The following is a 20,370-nucleotide window of genomic DNA, read 5'->3' on the forward strand; positions in this document are numbered from 1 at the left end:
TGAAAACAGAAGTGACAGTAAATTTCTGTGATATATCAGGATCAATCGATACCACTATACGATTCAGCCCCAAGAAGTGATTTATAATGTCAAACCTATATAGGTAACTCCACATTATTCTCTCTAAAACCACTGGTGGATGAAATTAAGAGTAAGTGCATTTAATAAAAAACAAGATGGTCAGGTTATTGATTACAACAGATGGGGGTGAAATCAAATAGATGTTTTCAAAGCACAGAGCGAAGAAAATACAAGTAATTTCTTTTTTCCTGTTTAATACCGCTCACCAAATATACACAACAGAAAATTCAGTCATCAATAACATTTTTATTTCAGGTACAGCTGCAACTACACAGAACAATGAATTTTTTTTAGACTAGTTTCATTTCAGGATGGCTTCTGTTACATAAGGAAGTACTCCACAAGCAATTTTTAACAAAGTAATGAACTCAGAAATCTGTAGTAACTTTTAAAGATGTACTTATTTTCAAATCAGATTACAACCTAAGGTTACAAAATAGTCTAGATTGCATCCATTTATTTTTCCCCTGTAGCAGAAGGAATGTGTATGATAAACTCTCCTATTATTCTAGAAACAAATCCAGGAATTCTGCATTACTGAGGTTACTTTCAATTGTGTTGTTTTGAAATAACCCTTTATGGAAAGGGCAGTGGTTCTCAGGGGCTTTCTTTTTCTGACTGTATTTCAATCATGTTTTGGATTTGGGGGGTGGGGTGGGGTAGGGCTCGGCTTTTCCAACAGCAACACAAACACACCGTATTTCCATTTACTCTGACTTTCTGTGGATTTCTAAAACAATCACTAAGTTTGTCTGCTCTTTTCTTCTCACTGGTCAGGTATTTGGCTAAATTTATATTTTTGCAGCTTTATTAAAATACTAAAATAGAAACGTCTAAGGCACCTAAGATTTCATTTTAAAATCAGAGGTAATATCTAATTATGACACACTGAGATGCAAATGTACTGCTTTACTTTAGTGAATTACTGTATTTCTTGAAAACTACAATGTAAACCAGTATCATCCACAAAGTAGGGGTGGAGGGAATACTACTATCTAACTCCGTGAGCAAAGCACTTAATTCTTGCGGATGGTAGTCCTGGATCCTAAACTATTCCAAATACATTCTGGCCCCTGGGCTAAGCTCTAAGGAGTGGAAACCAAACACGTTCTCAACAGTTAAGTCGACCTGAGTCAAGACAAAGTATGAACAACAAACCCTGTGTCTAAATGGAATACACCTGCTCCTCCAAGTGAACCGCCAAAAGCATCGGGCACCATTCACTCGTCCTCTTCGATGACCGGAGTAACGCTGAAGCTGCTTGGCTCCGAGGCGGACTCGCATTCGAGCACTCCCTTTGTGCTCTCGTTACTAATGGGAGAGCTGCTGGAGAGGGAAACCAAGCCAGAATCTTGACTGCTGGGCGGCGAGAATACTGGGTCGTGGGGAAAGACAGGGAGGGAGAAGAGCACGTTAAAAGTAGCCAGTCTTTCTACATTTAGGATTCGGTGAGGTTTCAACAAAGATAGAGGCACTCTGCATCTCCATCCTGCGTTCAAAGCGTGGTTACAGGCAGTCATTACAACCCCCAGCGTTTCTTTAGAATTAAAAAAAAAAAAACAGTATTTCTGCACAATATCTATTCAGTTATCTGTTTGCATTTGAAAGGGAAAGTTAGGGAGCAGAATTCTGGACTTATGTGCATAAGGAAAAAAAAATAACCAATCTGCATCCCCCTCTTTGGGGAAACTATTTCCACCCTTCACTGAACCCCTCCCCTTTATGTAAAGGATGCTAATAGAACTTGTCTTGTCAAATGATCCCTCCGACAAATTACCCCCAGCAAGACTCCACCCATGTATTTCTACCATTTGACAGGTAACCCTAAGTTTTTCAACATATAGCAAGCAAAGGTGATAGCTTATCAATTTTCCTGTTATTTCTCTTCGATATACAGGGACAAACACTTGCTGTTTACATAACTTCTGCAAACCAAAAAGCAGGAAATGGGAGGGAAACTTTTTACAAAATATGAAAAGTTTAATACCTTCCCAAAAACAGAAGCCAGGTAAAGATTTTAAAAGCAAATCTGTGAACATAAAACTCTACTAGGAAACTGACATTAAATATGAAAGATGCTAAATGTGCTCAACAATGTTTGCAACCTCACAAGCCACACTAGATACAAAATTTAAGCAAAAGGGTCTCTGACCTTCTTAACCTTAGCCGAGTTCAGATCCACCCCCAGAACTCCCTTCCTGCCTAGTGTGAACGTAATTAAGGGGAAGCTGCAGTGGCAATTTCTCTCCTCATTAACTTCCTGATTGGTTTCAGCCTCAGGATTCTGCCGGGCAGTAGTTTGTCACCAATTCCAAATGGCCAATCGTTAATACTAATGTTTGTGTAACTAACTGCCAGCATCTGCCACGGCTTCTTGTACAACAATAATGGTGAAAGGGTACATTAGTGCTCCTGTGTTAATTCAGCTTGTGTTCATCAATAGGGAAATCTATGATGTAATTAGCAAAATGCACTGGGAACGGAGTGCTGAAGTCATTTGTAGGGAACTAAATCATCGTAGAAGCTGCACCGAGTCCTGATGTGTTTGCCATCAATACTTATTATGTTTGGGATTTAATAAGGTATATTACCGTGCTGAAAAGAGACCTTTTTACAAGAGAACACTATTTACGCTTGTTATGGGTTTGGAAAAGGTTTGCTGCGGCTAGTGGAAACACACAGAACTAAAAGAGCAGAGCTAGGATTTAAGAAGCGGACCTTTAAAACCACTCCACTGGACCAAATTATCTCAGAAGGCTCCTTTCTTCTAACGTGACATATGGATGGACAGACAGACAGAAGAACGGAGAGTTTTGTAGGGCTGCCTCAAAACCTCCAAGAAGGAAAGGCATGATCTGGAAACTTAGTGAATAAATCTGAAAAACAATCTGGGCAATTTCCTGACAGACAATTACCTTTGATACTGATAGTACTTGCTTAGTAACTGAAATTAAAAAGCAAGGGTAATAGTGTGTAAGCCTTTTTAAGTGGAGCGCTGTTAAATAGTACTTTACAGACACCAACAAAGCATACACATGCATGCCAACCCAAACAACTGGGAACCTAAAAAACCTGAAACCTTCATTTTACTGCAGTCCATAAAGGCTACATTTGAACTGTTACATGGATTTAAAAATCCCCACAGATCCAAGATGATTTATGAATTGTGCTACATACACAGCACGTTGTATATACAAAGAAATGTTTTCCAAAGGCGGCACTTTGCTCTGACATCTTAGAACTACACAAAGATCTGGAGAGCCATCTAAGAACCAACCAGGGAGAGGGTATGAGTTATCTGCCCACCGCCCTCAACCCACCTCAAACCAGTGATGGAACCTTCTCTGTCTGGAAGCGCTGGGGACGAGAGGGTTTACTGCCCCACTTTCTGAATGCCACATGCTGTAATGAAATACTTAATCCTCAAACCAGTCACTGAAAGAATCACCCCCGCCGGTTGATGGAGGGGACCCCGTGCGTGTGGCACTTGTCAGCACCACCCCCTGGGTTGCTCCCCCCGGACCATCCCACCCTCCTTGGGTGCCACACCGGCCTGGGAACCCTCCTCATCTCCGTGTGGCGAGTTTAAGGAGGCAAAAGAACTGACCCTTGTCAGGCTGATGCAGTGGCCAGAAAGGAGTGAGTGAGTGCTCTCTGCCACGTTCTGAGCCCTGGGCCTGCCTTCTGCCTTCAGTCAGCAGCTGACCCAGGAGATGCCCCTCCACCCCAGCCATGCACCTCTTACCCCCATTTAACTGATCCGTGACCAGAAAAGGGAGGGGCGGGAATTCTGCAAAAGGAAGAAATGTGGGGATAGCTCCCTTTGGCCCTCAGTTGCCTTGTGCGTGTTTTCTTGGAAAGTATTCCTGTGACTCAGGCTACAGAGACACACACAGTGCCACCTGCAGAGACGGGGGAGGCTCCAAGCACTCCTAATCCATGACTGCACTCAGGGAAGATATAAATAAATGAACTCAACCGGTTTTGGAAAGTGTCAGCATTTTTCAGGGTTTCTCCACTCAAAATTTAAATCGATGTTATTTTTACTTTTGTCCAAGGCTTGGCATCGTCTTTGAATAGTGGGACAGTGTTTGCTGAACTCATTTTGTGTGGCCCCCTCCTAAGAGTAGTTAAGGATTTCAGAAGTGTTATCCTGGAGACGAATGTCCAAAATGTGTTTTAGTAGTGTCCTTAAAGGTACACTCTCCGTTTTAATGCAGCTTCATTAAACTCTGTTGGGGGAAGAGTAGTAATTGGTCACTGTAAATCATTTTATACCAATTAAAAATTCCAAAGTCAGAGTTATCCTTTCTGCTTTTTAAGTTGATTTTAATGAGCCTGACACAAGGCTCATTTCAACTCAAAAGGTTCCTCTTAATTATTTTGTAAAAATGCTAATGCCTTGTGTCAGTGGGACTGTAAGGAAAGGTACAGTGTTGGTAGCACTAGAAATTGGTTCGGTCTTTCTGGACAGCAATCTAGTGACATGTAATGAGAACCGTAAAACTGTTCATCCCCTCTGACCCGGTAATTCCACTCTGGGGAATAGACCCAAAGAAAGAAAGAATAATTGGCCCAGAGATGCTCAACACACGACTATTTGCATCACTGAAGATGTCAGTGCTTCCCTCCGGGCTGGGACTGGGCGGTGGGGGGATGGGGACAGCTGAGCTCGGGGAGGGGGGGCAGGAAGCTTTCACAAGGCAATAAACAATTCAGGATTATGCTACCCCTCCATCGCGGGCAGGCTCCCAGCATTTACAGAAATGGAAGAAATGACTTCTGGAGACCGAGGTAGAGCCTAAAAAGTAAGAAAAAGGAAGACTTGCCCATCTGCTCTTTTCTCCGGTTCCAGTGAAAGGTGGGGAGACCTCGGGGCTGACCCTTGATTGAACCAGCAAGCCCAGTATCTGTTTTCTCTCAAGTAGCCTATTTGTCCACCGAAGGAGGGGCTTTCTTTTACTATTATTTAAAAGCAAAAAACCTTGCACATAATCACTCTTCCCGGTGCTGGGGAAAAAGAAAAAAATTTAAGATAATGGCAGCAACGCCATCCAACCATCATCGTACCGCCACCCCCAAAACCCACCTCACCAAAAAAACCAAACAAAAACCACTCTAACTGCTAAATCTTTCGACACTGCAAAGACCCCTGACTTTTAACTTGAATGATCTGTTGGAAGTCAGTGGGCTGGAACGAATAATTCTCCTCCAATGATGTGAGAAAACAGGATATTCATGCTTGAGAAAAATTTTTCTTCCTCTCTATGTTAAATACTATTCAACGCCCACTAAGAAACCACTTAAAAATAAGAATGCAAGCAGCATTCTTCAATTGTTAGCAACTCTTCACCTCCGAGGGGACAGGGAGAAAAACAAAAGTGCTGGCCTCAGAGTCTGATGAAAAAGCTAATGAAAATTTCTCAAACAACAAATTCTTCCGCTTCATGACAAACCGTAGTGTTTGGAAATAAAATCCCTTCCAATCAATACCACTTAGCAGATATTTAATGTTTCACAATGGAACTCTTTTCCGCTGTGAAACTGCTGCCCCTTCTCACTAACGTTTAAAATAATTAGGATTATCTGAGCCAGTCCGAAGCTTGGCAGGTTCAGTCTGTACTTTCAAACAGCATTAATTCTTGGCACTCGGAACAAGGGATAAAAGGTAAAGATATGAATGGAGATCTTTATTCAACCCGATCTATCACGGATTAGTTCATTCTTTTCCAGTTCATGCCTGCACTCCAGTCAAGGGGAGGGCAAAGCTGTAACTGATGTAATTAGAAACCACAAGCTGAGAAAAAATAGCCCTTTATTAATCTCCCCATTTACTATGTATTTACTAAAATATATGTATGTGTATATATATACATATATGTATATATACATATATATAAAATCTTTGAAACAATTAAGTGTGTTTTTTCCCCCAACCTAAGTGTAATTAAAGGACAGTGACAAGAGAGAGCTGTTGAGGATTACGCCTTCCTTGAAAACACGTCTTCACGGGCAGTTCTAAAATCTAACACCGATTCTGAGAGGGGCCAGTTCTGTGCTCTGCATGTTGTCGAGACAAGTGGCCGAGCCACGGTAAAGGAAGGTTCCTGTGGTTGGCAGCAGGCACAGGTCACTGCTTCTCTCTTGACGGAACCCTCACGACCTTTTGAAGCACTGGGAAGGGCCGTTTCTACAAACGAAGTGAACGTGTAAGAGAAAGTACCCGTTATGCAATATTAACAGTACCTCTGTCCCTCTAAATTTCTTGCATAACAAGGAGACACAACTCCCCAAATCACGCCAGAACACTTTCATTCTCAAGGTAAGCAGAAGCCCATGGAGCACCCTTCAGGAGCACGCTGGAGAGAGCGAGGGCCCCGGGGGGGGGCGGGGGGGCGGGTGCTGAGGACCCGAGTCACAGCCTGGCCTGGCGGTCTGCAGCCCACCAGCTGGCTCATCCTACCGCTCCACAAAATCGGCGAGGATACGCCAAACCTTCTCCCTTACCCCCCTAGAGTTCAACACAGAGGGAACAATTCTTGACTGTTTTAATGTAGTGCCCAAAAAACGAAAACGAGAGGAAGGAAGGACTCCACTCAGCCTTGCACCCGACCTGGGACCCCGGGGCAGAATCCTCTCGGACCAGACGCCCCCCACGCCCCCTCTGCAAGACAGATACTCCTGAACCACTACATGGCTTATTGCTTAGGGTCATAAAACCAACTGGAGTGTCAGAGCAAGCCCATGAATTAGCAGTGTGCCCGCGACAGCAGCCCTAACAGGGGCTCGGCACCTCCAAGGACCCCACCCGTCACACCTCTACCCCAAAACTTCCTGCCCGTCAGCAGTGGTGATGCTGCTGGAGGCTCCCTGACCCCAAACTGTCCCCATCAGTAGTGGAGGACTCTCTCGCTGACTCACTCATTCCTGAACTCTTTCTGAAGTGAGCACATGAGGGGTTAACTCATCAGGGCTGGCCCACCTGAGGGAGGCAGCATTTTTGGTGACCCACACAATCCAAACATTCACATTTCCTCAGTGTGTTTTAACCAAAATACACTGCGTCTCAAAACCGTACAGCGTGGCTTCGACTTCCCTTAGGTGACAACATCCTGAGATAAAGCCTCACACTGGCTGACTCTGCCCTCCTTTGCCCTTCGGTGAACTGAATACGAAGCAGACTCTGAAGAAACCCCCTACGCTGCCTGGGGGATGGACGGAAGCATCCTGGGCCTCGGTTTCCCCATCTGTGAAACGAGACTATTAACAGGCCACTGTGATAATTACCGAGTAACATTAATCAGTTGCCTCATTTTATTTGTCTGCAAGTCTCAGTCTTAAGGTCTTAAAGTTAGAAGATTCTTGCCTTTGAAGGTGCAGGAATTCAATCGGGATTTAGGACAAGGTCTATTCATCCTGGGCCACATACACAGTTGCCTTCTTGAGAAAGCCCGGAAGAGGAATGCAGGTTTGCTTCCTTTGGACCTGCAGCATAGCCAGGGTGTCCAACGATCACGCACAGCATCCCTTTAAGACAGCGCTATCTGGAAGCAGGAAGAATCTCTTGTGTTTGAGCCTAAGTCTGTCTGAAAAGGGGAACTCTGGGAAGTCCTGGGCAGAGGCATCGGTGACCCAAAAGAAGTAGGGGTCTCACTGGTTCCCAATCTTCAATCACTGGCTACCTGGAGCCCTGAGAATGGGGCTCGCTGGGCTGGCGGAAGCTGACCCTCAGAGGGCAACAGGGCAGAGCCCCTGTTAGGTATGCGGGCTTTGGTCAGTTCCGTACCCTCTCCATGCCTGAGTTTCCTCGTCTGTAAAACGGGAACAGAGTAGATGGTTCTACACAAAGCGGTGGGGCTCTGTAAAGTCCGATGCCGCCGAAAAGCCCACATTCAAATCCTGCCAAGCTTCAGGCTATGGTGACCCCCACGCGGGGCCTGGCTAGGGCAGCAGGACTTCAGCACTGTCTGAGCCCTGTCCCTAGCACCACCTCCCGGCCTCCACCCCCCTCCCCGCTGCCCCCAGCAGCCTCCGAGAGTCCGTGCCAGAAGACTCCGAGCTCTGAGCTCGGACACCAGCACCTCAGTAAACACCTGAGACCCGGTTTCTTTAACTGTTAAAGGAGAATAATCGTGTGTCTCACAAAGCTGACTAGAGGATTGAGGAGACAGAATCTGACGAAATAGTTGGCTGGCAAACCTGCAGAATATACACACTCGTCAGTCACGATGAGCCCCCGCCGCTCCCCCAACCCCGCAGGAGTCCGCAAACTTCTGCGGGAAGAAGCCAGGGACTCTGTGCACCCCACTGCCCGGCACAGAACCAAGAAATGAGTAAGATTTGTATTAACTCTGGTTGAGAAAGAAAAAAAAAAGGGGGGGGAGGGACTTAGTGATGACACAGCCCAAACATCCCTGAATGTTCTCAGACAAGTTTCAATTCTGACGTTCAGGGAAAGGGGACTTTTACTTTATTCGCCCTTCTGCGCACACCAAGACACTGACAGTTACGATGAATTAATTCCAAGTTGACCCCGGGGCCTGTGAGTCTGTGCTTTTCACAGCACCGTGCACAGCACTGGCGTTACACATGGGACTTCCAGAAGCCAGGTCAACAGGTCAGCAGTCAGGGCTGAACCAGGTGGAGCCGTCAGAGCCTCGTGGCAAAAACAGGTAAAAGACAGACATCTGGCATGCTGAAACGGAGAACATCTACCACACGTTGTCTGGCACAGGGCAGTGCGCACAGTGGGTGTTTAATAATGACAAACGTGTGGGAGAGACCGTGGAATTCAGTCTTCGCAAGACACGCCGTAACCACAGAACGGGGCGAACTCGCACGCTGGCCAGAGTCGCAAGCCTAAAACCAGCTTTGAGGGCTATAAACTGCAAGGGTTTTACTGAATTCCATCTGTATTTACTGCACAGACTCTAAGCAAAGCCTGGGTACAGAGGCAGAGAAAAGCCACACCAAACACACCCTGGGACCAGGACCTCAGCCCGGGCCAAGGCCAAAGAGCCCGGCTCTTAGTGAGCATGGGGACCGTGTTCCGGGGGACTCTGCAATGCAAACACAGCTCAAGTCCAAGAACGGCACCGCGACTGGGTGGTCACATGGACAGCTGCATTTGCAAACAGAGCATAAACACGGAATATAATCTCAGAAACTAAAGCAGACCAGGCAAACCAGATGCTCAAAAGTCATCTCTGCAGGAGGTTTTCCACGCGATCCTGGGAAAGCGGTTTTCTCAGATACAGAAGGATTCACGCTCACAAAGCAGGCTGCGGGGGGCATCTGCCATGCCAAAAACTAGCTCAGCTCTGTCCAGATTATGTTGCAACAAGAGAACATTTTCAAGTAGCCTTGTGTTTTTCTTCACGTTGAGAGGAAGAAAGGATCACAGATGCTTTGACCTTAATGGGTAATATAATTGATGGGAACATCGACCTTGATGGGCATCTTGTTGAAGCTAAGAAAAAGGATCAAAGTTTGGAGTTCACACCACTACCGGGAGGGCTGGTCGGCGAAGGACAGTGAATGCTGCCTTCGAACCTAAGGCCTGAAAGGAACTCGGTTGCTGGCTAAACCACCAGCCTGTGGCCTGTCTTTCACTTTGGGATTACATCATCGTCCATAAAACGTGCTACTTAACAAGACATTTAAGATATGCAGCTTTAGATGCACGGTTAAGGAAGCTTTTCGTTTAGAAATATTCTGAGACGTTTTGCCACGAAGTGGACATAAGAGAAAGTTCGTGAGCCATTTCTCAAATAGAACCTGTATAAAATTTGCAGCTTGTAATTTAAAAGTAAATATTGGGGCACCTGGGTGGCTCGGTCGGTGGAGGGTCTGACTTCGGCTCAGGTCACAATCTCGTGTTCATGGGTTAGAGCCCCTCAGAGTCGGGAGCCTGCTTTGGGTTCTGTATCTCCCTCTCTCTCTGCCCCTCCCCTGATCATGCTCTGTCTCTCAAAAAATAAAAAACGCTAAAAAAAATTAAAAATAAAAAATGAAAGTAAATATTGTGGGAGGCCCGGGTGGCTCAGTCAGTTAAAGTGTCCGACTCTTGGTTTCAGCTCAGGTCATGATCTCACAGTTTTTGAGTTTGAGCCCCACATCGGGGTCCACACTGACAGCTCAGAGCCTGTGTGGAATTCTCTCTCTCTCTCTGCCCCTCCCCCACTTGCGCACACACGCGGTCTCTCACTCTCTCAAAATAAATAAATTAAAAACAAAATAAAAGTAAATATTGTGCCCCAAATGAAATGCCAGCAAGCAGGGTAGGAAACTGTGTTGCGTACATTATTTTACCTTTACCTCAAGGGGACTCCATCTTCTTTCAGAAGCAAATGCACGGGGCACCTGGGTGGCTCAGTCGTTTAAGCAGCCGACTTCGGCTCAGGTCATGATCTCACGGTCTGTGAGTTCGAGCCCCGCGTCGGGCTCTGTGCTGACAGCTCAGAGCCCGGAGCCCGTTTCAGATTCTGTGTCTCCCTCTCTCTGACCCTCCCCCGTTCATGCTCTGTCTCTCTCTGTCTCAAAAATAAATAAACATTAAAAAAAATTAAAAAAAAATATTAAAATAAATAAATAAATAAAAGCAAATGCAAAACTCATCAGTACTGGCTACCATTCTATGCCAACTCGTTACTCCCCTTTCTGGCTAGCATTACAGGAAATCTAAGACTAGTAATTATTAATATTTTTCTCTGGTACAGGATAAGGAAGCAGACACATCCAAATAAAACATATGCCAGATGAAATCAATCAGGACAGAAAATTCCAGGCATTTCCAGACAGGAGCATACATGCCTAACTCACAGCCACACGAGTGATTTTACCGCCTAAATACAATACCGCCATCATGGACAGTTAAGGGAAGTTCAGGTTACAAGAGCGAGAATACACTATTTTGGAATGGTTCACGTTAAGGGTGAACAGAAATAAGAAAATAAGAGCACAGAGTGTATGTTTTTCCAAAAGAGAATTTCTACACTTTGCCCAAGACTCCAAAAGCTAAAAAAATAAAATAAAATAAAAAATTCAATAGATGTATTTCTGAAATCATTTTTAGGTCAAGTGCTGTCTTTTCACTTAGCCCCCAAGAACGGACATCCACCCTGTGTGAGGTGAATCTGTGGGTGATATGAGGCATTTGGGGACTGTGATTGCGCCTTCTTCCCTCTAGACGTTTGTGGTACTTTCTGTTTCGAGAGAGAAGAGCTCATGTGTGGACAAGAAAAGGTCTTCCTTTCCTCCACAACTGCATCTTGAAGCCAACGTGAGCCGCGCGGCCTTTGGGGCGCTCCGGGAATGGCCGCCTGTGGCCTCCTTGGGCGAAAGGCTCCGCACGGGGGGCTGCGGGTGCCCGTCAGCCCAGCTCCGCTCTGAACCGAAGGGAACCGATACCAGCACGTATTTACCAAAGCAGGGGACAAATTCTTATTTAGCTCTTCCTTCCTCTGGTCAACAGATTGGGTTTCCCTTTCAGGACTTCGTTTTCTGTTTTTCGTTTCTTTTTTACTGTGGTGAAACGCACATCACATAGGACATTTTAACCATTTTTAAGCCTACAGTGGAGGGGTATTACGTCCACACACGTTGTGATGCACTTGCCATCTCCAGAACGTCTTCATGCTTGCAAACAAAAAGTCCACACCCGCTGAACGAGAACTCTCCATTCCCTCCTCCCTCAGCGCCCAGTGAGCACCCTTCTGTTTTCTGTGTTTGCGCAAGGACCACTCTGGGAACCCCACGGAAGTGGGTCATACAGTGTTTGTCGTTTTGTGACTGGCTTATTTCAGTTGGCATAATGTCCTCAGGGTTCATCCGTGTTGTAGCGTGCGGCAGAATTTCTGTCTTTCTGAAGGCTGAATAATGTTCCACTGTATGTAGACACCACATTTTGTTTGCCTACTCATTTCTCGGTGGCTATGTGGGCCGTGTCTGCCTTTGGCTATTATGAAAAATGCTGGTGTAATATCACTGGTGTTCAAATATCTGCTAACGTCCTTGCTGGCAATTCTTTGGGGGAACATACCCAGAAGTGTGACTGCTGGATTATATGGTAAACCCATTTTCAGGGGCGCCTGGGTGGCTCAGTCGGTTAAGCATCCGACTTCGGCTCAGGTCATGATCTTGCAGTCCGTGAGTTCGAGCCCCGTGTCGGGCTCTGTGCTGACCGCTCAGAGCCTGGAGCCTGCTTCGGATTCTGTGCCTCCCTCTCACTCTGCCCCTCCCCTGCTCACGCTCTCGCGCTCTCAAAAAAATGAATAAAACATTAAAAAGTCACATGGTAATTCCACTTTCAATGTTTTGAGGAACCGGTGTTACGGTTTTTCAGAGTAGCTATACCATTTTACATTCCCACCAGCAACACACAGGGTTCCAATTTCTCCACAACCTTGCGAACACTTATTCTTTTGTTTGTTTAAATTACAGCCATCCTAACAGGTCCTAATAGGTCTTTTCCTATTAACCCTTGCCTCAATTTCTCCCTGCCCTTCTTTACCCTTAGTGTGCTGTCTCCATTTCACTACCACAGAATTTAACTGAAGAGTAGGCCTCACGGCCCATTCGCTGGGTTAGGCCCGGCCAACTGGTGGCTGTCTTATTCCCAGACAGGTTTCCTCCAGGTCCCCCACGACTTTCAGATCCCCACAGCCCACGGCTGCTCCGGTCTTCCCTCAGCTGCTTCCTGCAATGTAAATTCACTGTGTGAATTCCCCGCAGAGTAAATACGACCCTCTTCTCTTGGGTCCGGAGCACGCCCATGTCACTGGCTCAGCCTCTAAGCCTCAGGATTCTCTTAGGGAACTTCTCCCTTCACCTCTCCCCTACCTCCCAGCACTGGCAAAGTCCTGCTCCTGTGAACCCCATGGGGCTCTTCCTCAGATCTCTCCTTCCCATTTCACTCTGTCCCTCCACGCCCCAGACTGGATCCCACCCTCATTACCTGTACCTAACCTACCAGAATCTGGTTGTCCTGCTCTGTCTTCGCTATCTCTCCTTCACCTTCCCCACAACGGCCACCCTACTTCCAGAGAAACATCTCCCCTCAATCAGCACCTCTGGTGGCATCTGGAAAAGCCCAGACTCATCTGAGGAGCAGCAACCGGTTTGCCCACATCTCCCCTGCACTTGACTCATCCTGCTCTCCCCACCCCCAGCTCAGACCCAGGATCCTGGCCTTTGACACGTGCTCGTGCTGGTCTCACTGTCCCCCAGTCTCCCCAGGTCGAAACCCAGCTCAAAGCTACTTTCCTCTCCCTCCTCAAAGGCCCAGAGTATTTTGCCTCTGCCTTTCTTGTGGTGCTCACTCCCACCTCCCTAGCCCTGCCTCTCCGCCTCTCCCATCACTGACCTAACAACTCTCCCCACAGAACAGGGGAGGATCCATGTCATATTTGTCTTTGGGGCCCTTTGGTGGCCACCAGTTAAAAGCCTGCTGTCTGGTAAGCACTCAACACATACTAGTTGATGAACGAATGAGAGATAGGACTCACCGGTCAAAGCAAGCGGATCTGTTTCCTAGACCCCAACCCACCCTGAGCCACACACTACGTGAGCTCCCACAAGAACAATGGCGGGGAGGCAGCTGGAGTGAAAGGGAGAGGCATGGCTGCCAGTCCCACATCCAGGAAGGGGTGAGAGAGCCAACAGAGCCATGACGACACGTGACAGTGAATCGGAATCCTCCAGAAAGGTTCAGCAAGCTGAAGGCAAGGATCCACTTATGAACCTCCCTGTTGTCTGAGGCTGGGAGGCAGGAAACTCTGGCGACAGCAGGGGAAATGATCAGTCATTTGGGGAATTCATTTATGTGAAATCGCTCATTTCTCAGTGACCAAGAGTTAATGAGGCACCATGAATCTTCTCTTAAACTCAGTCCTCATGGCGCCTGGGTGGCTCAGTTGGTTGAACGTCTGCCTCGACTCTTGGTTTCAGCAAAGATCATGATCTCATGGGTTCGTGAGATCGAACCCCACATCAGGCTCTGTACTGATAGCGTGGAACCTGCTGGGGACTCTCTCTCTGCCCCTCTCTGCTCGCACACACACTCACACTCTCTCTTAAAATAAACATTAAAAAAAAACCAAACTCAGTCCTTGGATGATGTAATTTCACTCTAGACACTAACAGAAATGTGAGATGTGAAATCGTAAGACTGAAAGGTACGTAGGCACTTTTTTTCCTCCAATGAAAGAACCTTATTAAAACTACTCCCTGAAAAAGGTAGGTAATGTGACGCCATCACATAGGTTTTGCAAAGACTGCTTCCTATTATTGATTGAGAATGAGAACACCATAATAAACAGACTTAATTCAACAGACGTACAGAGAACTCCGGCCTCAATCCTCTTCACAAGCACCCCTGACACATAATACACAATGGCCACGGACTTGTCTGCAAAGCAAGCCTCTACATATTTCAGAGATACGTATCCTCCAAACCTTTGAAGTCTCGGACATTCAAGTCTGTAGTCTATCACAATAAGAAGTAGTCTCATCACTACTAAGAAATAGACCTTTCAGCTTTAAAAAACAAAAGACAAACAAGAAGAATATAAATATCACCGACTCTGACTAAGCAGCAGGCCAGCATTTGGTCACAATATAATTGATTTCACCCTCAATGCTACTGTTGAAAGTATTTAAATGCCCAGGCACTGACTCCAACCCACACACTCCTCCTCGATCCCCCATTCCAAGCAGACCAGGTATTTTCACACATGGTTCATCTTCAGTGAAGACTGTAATTAAATCTTTAATTTGAAAACAAGAGTGAAGGTCCAGCACTCTGCATTATTGGCTGCCCTCGAAGCTTAGAGCAAAGAGCAATCACATAACAAATGGTGACCTTAGCTCCTTCAAGCTTAAGTAATCTGCTAATTTCAGAAGGTACCGGCTCCTCTCAAAAGTGGCCAATTTACAAGTGGAAGTGCTTTCCACAGTTAACTGGCAAGCTTCCTGGGAATCAGAAATGTTATTTAAATTGCATAAACCGTCAAGTTTATGTGCTGCCCGGCCTTTTGCTCACACCATCATCTTTAAAGCATAAACTTCAGAACGTGCTTTATTTCATATCCAACGTGTGGGAAGAGGCCTGTTAGGGAGCTGAGGATTAGGAACACGAATACTAGCACTGGTCCCTTTTACTCTCCTCCTCTACCTCCAGAATGACCTAAAACTCTTCTTAGGCATAAAAAAAGGCAGTGTGGTACAAACTGATTATTAACTCTTAGAATACTTATTAAGCATCTGCTCTGTGCCCTGCAAGGCCTACTGTAGCCACAGGAAATAGAGCTGTGAGTAAAACAAGTCTCCGTTCTCATAAGGAAACACCAGGGACACCTGTAATCACCAACACCTGGGAACGGATTCTGGCCAGGTCACTCACTGGTGATGTGACATTAGGAATATTTTCACAGCTCTGAACTTCTCTTCAGGATCTATTAACGGAAAACAACAGGGGCAGCTGGGTGGGCTCAGCCCGTTAAGCATCCAACTTGTCGGCTCAGGTGGTGATCTCATCGTTCCCAGTTCCAGAATTCGAGCTCCACGTCGGGCTCTGTGCTGACAGCTCAGAGCCTGGAGCCTGTTTCAGATTCTGTGTCTCCCTCTCTGTCTCCGCCCCTCCCCCACTCATGCATGCTCTGTCTCTCTGTCTCTTTCTCTCTCAAAATTAAATAAACATTAAAAAAATAAAAAAAACAGTAAGATTAAAGGCTGTTGCAATTAAAAATAAAATACACTGAATATTCGATCAACACTAGTCTCTTCCTCTGCTTGTTCCTTTCCGTAATACGGGAGCAGATAATCAGTACCCCAGGGACCATCGGAAGCAAAATCAGGAGGAAGGTGGTGTTTTTTCTCAATTCTTTGTTTGCCTGCCTTTGTGTCTTCTTCACCTCTTTGCACTTCTTTTCTGTTCTTCAGAATCTGTGGTCCCTGGTCCTCCCTCTGCCAAATTACACCTTCCCCTGCCCCTCAGCCCATTCCAGAATTCTATTCTTTCAAGTAACCCCTTGAAGCTCTTGATGAAAAGCATCCAATTAAACTAATTCACAAGGTAAATGCAGGCTTCACGCTTTGACCCTCTCGTGGATGTGTTCATTTCAAGGAGGTGGCTTCTAGGCATTTCAGACGAGTCGTCTGGGGGCGGGGAAAATTTCCAAAGTATTGCCTGTACCACTCGGTATGCAGACCGTACCGCTATTAAGCAGGTACATCCTGAGATTCGCTTTGACGAGGTCAAGTTTTTGTAATGTACAGCAAAGACACACTCCTGCTGAGTGAGGTTCTGGTCCATGCACAGTCTGCATTCCCATCCCAGGCCAAAGTCCCAGCCTTTCAAAGCATCTACCCCCGGGGGGCGCCTGGGTGGCTCAGTTGGTTGAACTTCCGACTCTTGATTTTGGCTCAGGTCATGACCAGGGTCATGGGATCAAGTCCTGCATCGGGCTCCAAGCTCAGCGTGGAGCCTGCTTAAGATTCTTGCACTCTCTCCCTCTCTCTCAAATAATAAATAAATAAATAAATAAATAAATAAATAAATCTAGTGAGAGACTCTCCAGCTGATAATCAGCTTCCCTTCCTGGAGCTTCATTAGAATGCAATTCTAGGGCGGACCAGAAAACCACTGGTATTTAAAGAATCAAAGTCACAAGACAATTATTTCCCCGCTAACGGTAACTCTCCTGTTTTCTAGCACTTCACTGAGGCTCCAGAATCCTCATGACGTATTTGTCAGAGCAGTGAATAGAATGAGCTTTTAATTATTTTTGTTAGGAAATATTGCTAGCGTTCACACTAAACCAGGTAAAATTGAGAGAAAAAGCAAAGACACAAATATTAGCATTAGCTAACCATGTGCTTGGGAGCGAAGGGGGGGGGAATTTATCATGCTAAACCAAGGTCATCCATTTATAGTAGAAGTACTTAGAACTTTCTGTGTCAAAATCAACTATCATATACCAAAGGATTTACTTTGCTTTAATAAACATGTATTCTTTTTGTAGTAAAAAAAAAAAAGTGATAGAAAATGGCAGAAAGGAAGGATAAAAGGAAATCAAAGAAAACACAGGCCATGCTGGAAACCCAGCTCCCCCTCTGGAACTGTAGGAGTCAGCTCTTTAATGAGGGCAGGCGTGGACACTGGCAGATGAAACAGGGATTCTTAGGAAGGCTGGACCTCCCAGCCTCAGGCAGGAGCTAAGTGCTGACCTAGGTAAGCAGGCTGGTGAAATGAGCCTCAGCCCACATTATTTATTAGCATAATTATTAATAATAATCACTATCATTCATTGAAGCCCTATTGTGTTCCAGGCTGCACTTTGCTTATTACCTTCACAAAAACAAACAAACAAACAAAAAAAAAAACCCTTTGGGGAGGTGGGTATTAATAACGTCATTTGGCAGATTTTACAAACTGAGGCCCAGAGGTGGTGATTAACATCCAAGGTCACACAAGCGCGGAGTGTCAGAGCCAGAATCTGTGCCTGAGTGGCCTTGAACCGGACTGTCCACCACAAGGCCACAGTGCAGAACCACCAGTCTGCTGTCTCCCCCTGCCTCCCGCAGACACCCCCCTCCTTCCAGGGAGCCCTCTGCACCCAGCTCTCGTCTTCCTCCCATTCACCAAGTTGCTGCCTGAGATCCCCTCCAGAAAGCCATGGTTGTGCTCAAAGAGACAGCTTTGAAGTTTAAGCATCACCAGCTGCACAAGGGCCCCCCATTCTCACATCTTTTAAATCTGTCTTCCACGCCAAAGAGACGTGAGGAATCCGTCACGTGATTCAGTGGAGGGAAAGGTTGGGGGCAACTTATGTGTTTGCCGCTGATTGTCAGATTCTGGGCGGTTCAAGAAAATAAAGTAGGAGTCACTTGGCAGAAGCCTGCATTCTCTTCAAGAGCAGCCTCCGCTGCAGAGCCTCGTGAGCCCCAAAGCAGCAGAGCACAGGGGAGAGGACAGTCCGTCCTGGGCCAGCAGGGACAGAGCGCGGATTTCCACCACAGACTCCTGAGTACTTGGCAGGAGCGTCAGAAACAGAACCACAGGAACTGGGAATCTGAGCGCTAGCACGCACGGACGCGTCCGAGAGAGCTTTTGCTTCCAGGTTGCAGGAGTCTCAGGAGAGGAGAGGAAGGCAAGACAAGACCCTTCCCAGTGTCAGAGCTTTGCTTTTCCCCTCCTCCAATCTGAGAGAATGAAGATGGTTCAGCAAAGCTCACCCGTGACAGGGCGACAAGAGAGGGGGCTGAGGAAGCAGGGGCAGGTGGGCACCGAGGTGACAGACCTCACAGTCCCGGCACACATCCAGAGCACAGAGAGGCACGAGACCGCCCACTTCTGGGCACATCCATATAGGTGAGTTTTCAGCGTAGCTAAGTAATTATCCAATTCCACCTCTTGTGACCTTTCATGAAGTCAGGATGGAGACGATGAAAAATGAACCAATTCACCCCAGCAGGCTCCAGCACCTCACGGTCAGCAGTATCAAGGGCTCCTGATACATCTAACAGAAATGCCGCGGCGCCTGACCGCGGCCACCGGCGGGAAGAACCTATCAATCAATGAAACTAACACAGAGTCCGGGTCCTGCTCAAATCTGAAGCCGCCGCGGCAGGAAATGGCTCACAGTACAATAATTAACTCCTGGATTCAGGCAGTATTGTCTTTAAGACTATCCTGTCTCTTGGGGCGCCTGGGTGGCTCAGTTGGTTAAGTGTCCGACTTTGGCTCAGGTCATGATCTCAGAGTTCGGTAGTTTGAGCCGTGTGTCAGGCTCTGTGTTTACAGCTGAGAGCCTGGAGTCTGCTCTAGATTCTGTGTCTCCCTCTCTCTCAGCCCCGCCCCCACCCATGCTCTGTCTCTCTCTCTCTCAAAAATGAATAAACATTAAAAAACATTAAAAAAAAAAAAAAAAAGACCATCCTGCCTCTTGGGCAAGTTATCTTCAGGACCTCAGTTTCCACATCTTTACAGCTCAGGGTCTGAGCTCAATGACTTATAATTTCTCTTCCAGAACTAAAATTCTGTGTTCTGATTCTCATGTTCCGATTCCTTAAATCTCCATTTCTTTTAGGCTCTAAAGGTTTAAGTGCCAGCTCAAAGTCAGAGTTAACAGAGTACAAAGCAGAACAAAGCAGAGTCGGGAAGTTTAACATCAAGTGATTAGTTCGGAAGCAAGAAATTAAGGCCTTTTCTTCCCTAATAGAGGCATTAACATTTTCTGTCAATAACTGACTATCTAAGTAAAAGCTCCTTCCAATCACTGGGATTCGGCCACTAAATGGGAGGTTGAATCTCTCTTTATGCTGCTATAGAAAGTAGCTTCAGGTGACATGTGACAGCTTCTGCTTCAGAACCAAACAGTGATCAGGGGCACCTGGGTGGCTCAGTCGGTGGCACGCCGGACTCTGGCTCAGGTCATGACCTCACAGTTCCTGAGTTCGAGCCTGCTGTCGGTTTAGCTGCTGTCAGCATAGGGCCTGCTTCAGATCCTCTGTGCCCCCCTCTCTGCCCCTACCCTGCTCAAGCTCTCTCTGTCAAAAATAAAAACAAACATTTAAAGAAAAAAGAATCAAATGCTGATCACGTGACGATGACTTGGTGGAAACCAGACTGGCAGATTTCTCACGAGGAATCTCCTAACCCGACTGAGTCTCTGCAATCTTGATGGGCTCAGTGTTGGTGGATCGTCAACTACTGCTCTTTCGTGTGAATTTCAACCACTATCCGCATGACCTCTTAGACCTGGACACACCCCCCTACACCCCTTTAGCGTAGAGAGGACACACCCCCAGCCTTTCCCACAAAGGGGACAGCACATTTTTAAATGCCCCGAAAACACAGTTGTCTCTACACCGTATCATCCAGAAAGCGGGTGGGATCGCCTCCCGCTTCCTGTATTTTGAACTGCCTCCTGTTAGACCAGATCCTCTAGTGACAAGAAAGCAGCTACGAGAGAGAAGAATCGCTCGGGGTCTTTAAGAGCACCTCTGCCGGTACCAGAGCTGGACACGGACTGGGATTCAGTACAAGCTGTATGTTAGGCACAGGTGGACCGTGCTGGGGGACTAGGCCTGTGACCTGTCACCTGCTCTTGTACTTTTCCTGCAGGGACAGGAGGAAGCGGTGGTGGACAAAATGGTCCAGTCACTTGGTACCTCAGGCACTGCCCGGATGCTAGACAAGGGCGCCTCCCTTCCTGCCAAGCCATTTAAGAGGTGCTCTGGCTCCGAAGGAAATGAAAGGGACCCCCAGACTCCATTCTCCATCCACCA

At 46.6% G+C, this 20,370-nt stretch overlaps 1 protein-coding gene across 2 annotated transcripts in view; it reads right to left on the bottom strand.

Moving 5' to 3' along the window:
- Positions 1-307: 307 nt before the first annotated feature.
- DMRT1 (doublesex and mab-3 related transcription factor 1) overlaps positions 308-20,370 on the bottom strand; it is a 110,995-nt gene continuing 90,932 nt past the window's right edge. For both annotated transcript variants that reach the window (XM_042964138.1, XM_042964137.1), the window contains exon 5: positions 308-1,456. In XM_042964138.1, the coding sequence (XP_042820072.1) occupies positions 1,302-1,456 (155 nt within the window). In that variant the 3' untranslated portion in view covers positions 308-1,301. The remainder of the gene's footprint in view (positions 1,457-20,370) is intronic.

Source organism: Panthera tigris, chromosome D4 (genome assembly GCF_018350195.1).
Source record: "Panthera tigris isolate Pti1 chromosome D4, P.tigris_Pti1_mat1.1, whole genome shotgun sequence".
NCBI classification, from domain to species: Eukaryota; Metazoa; Chordata; class Mammalia; order Carnivora; family Felidae; genus Panthera; species Panthera tigris.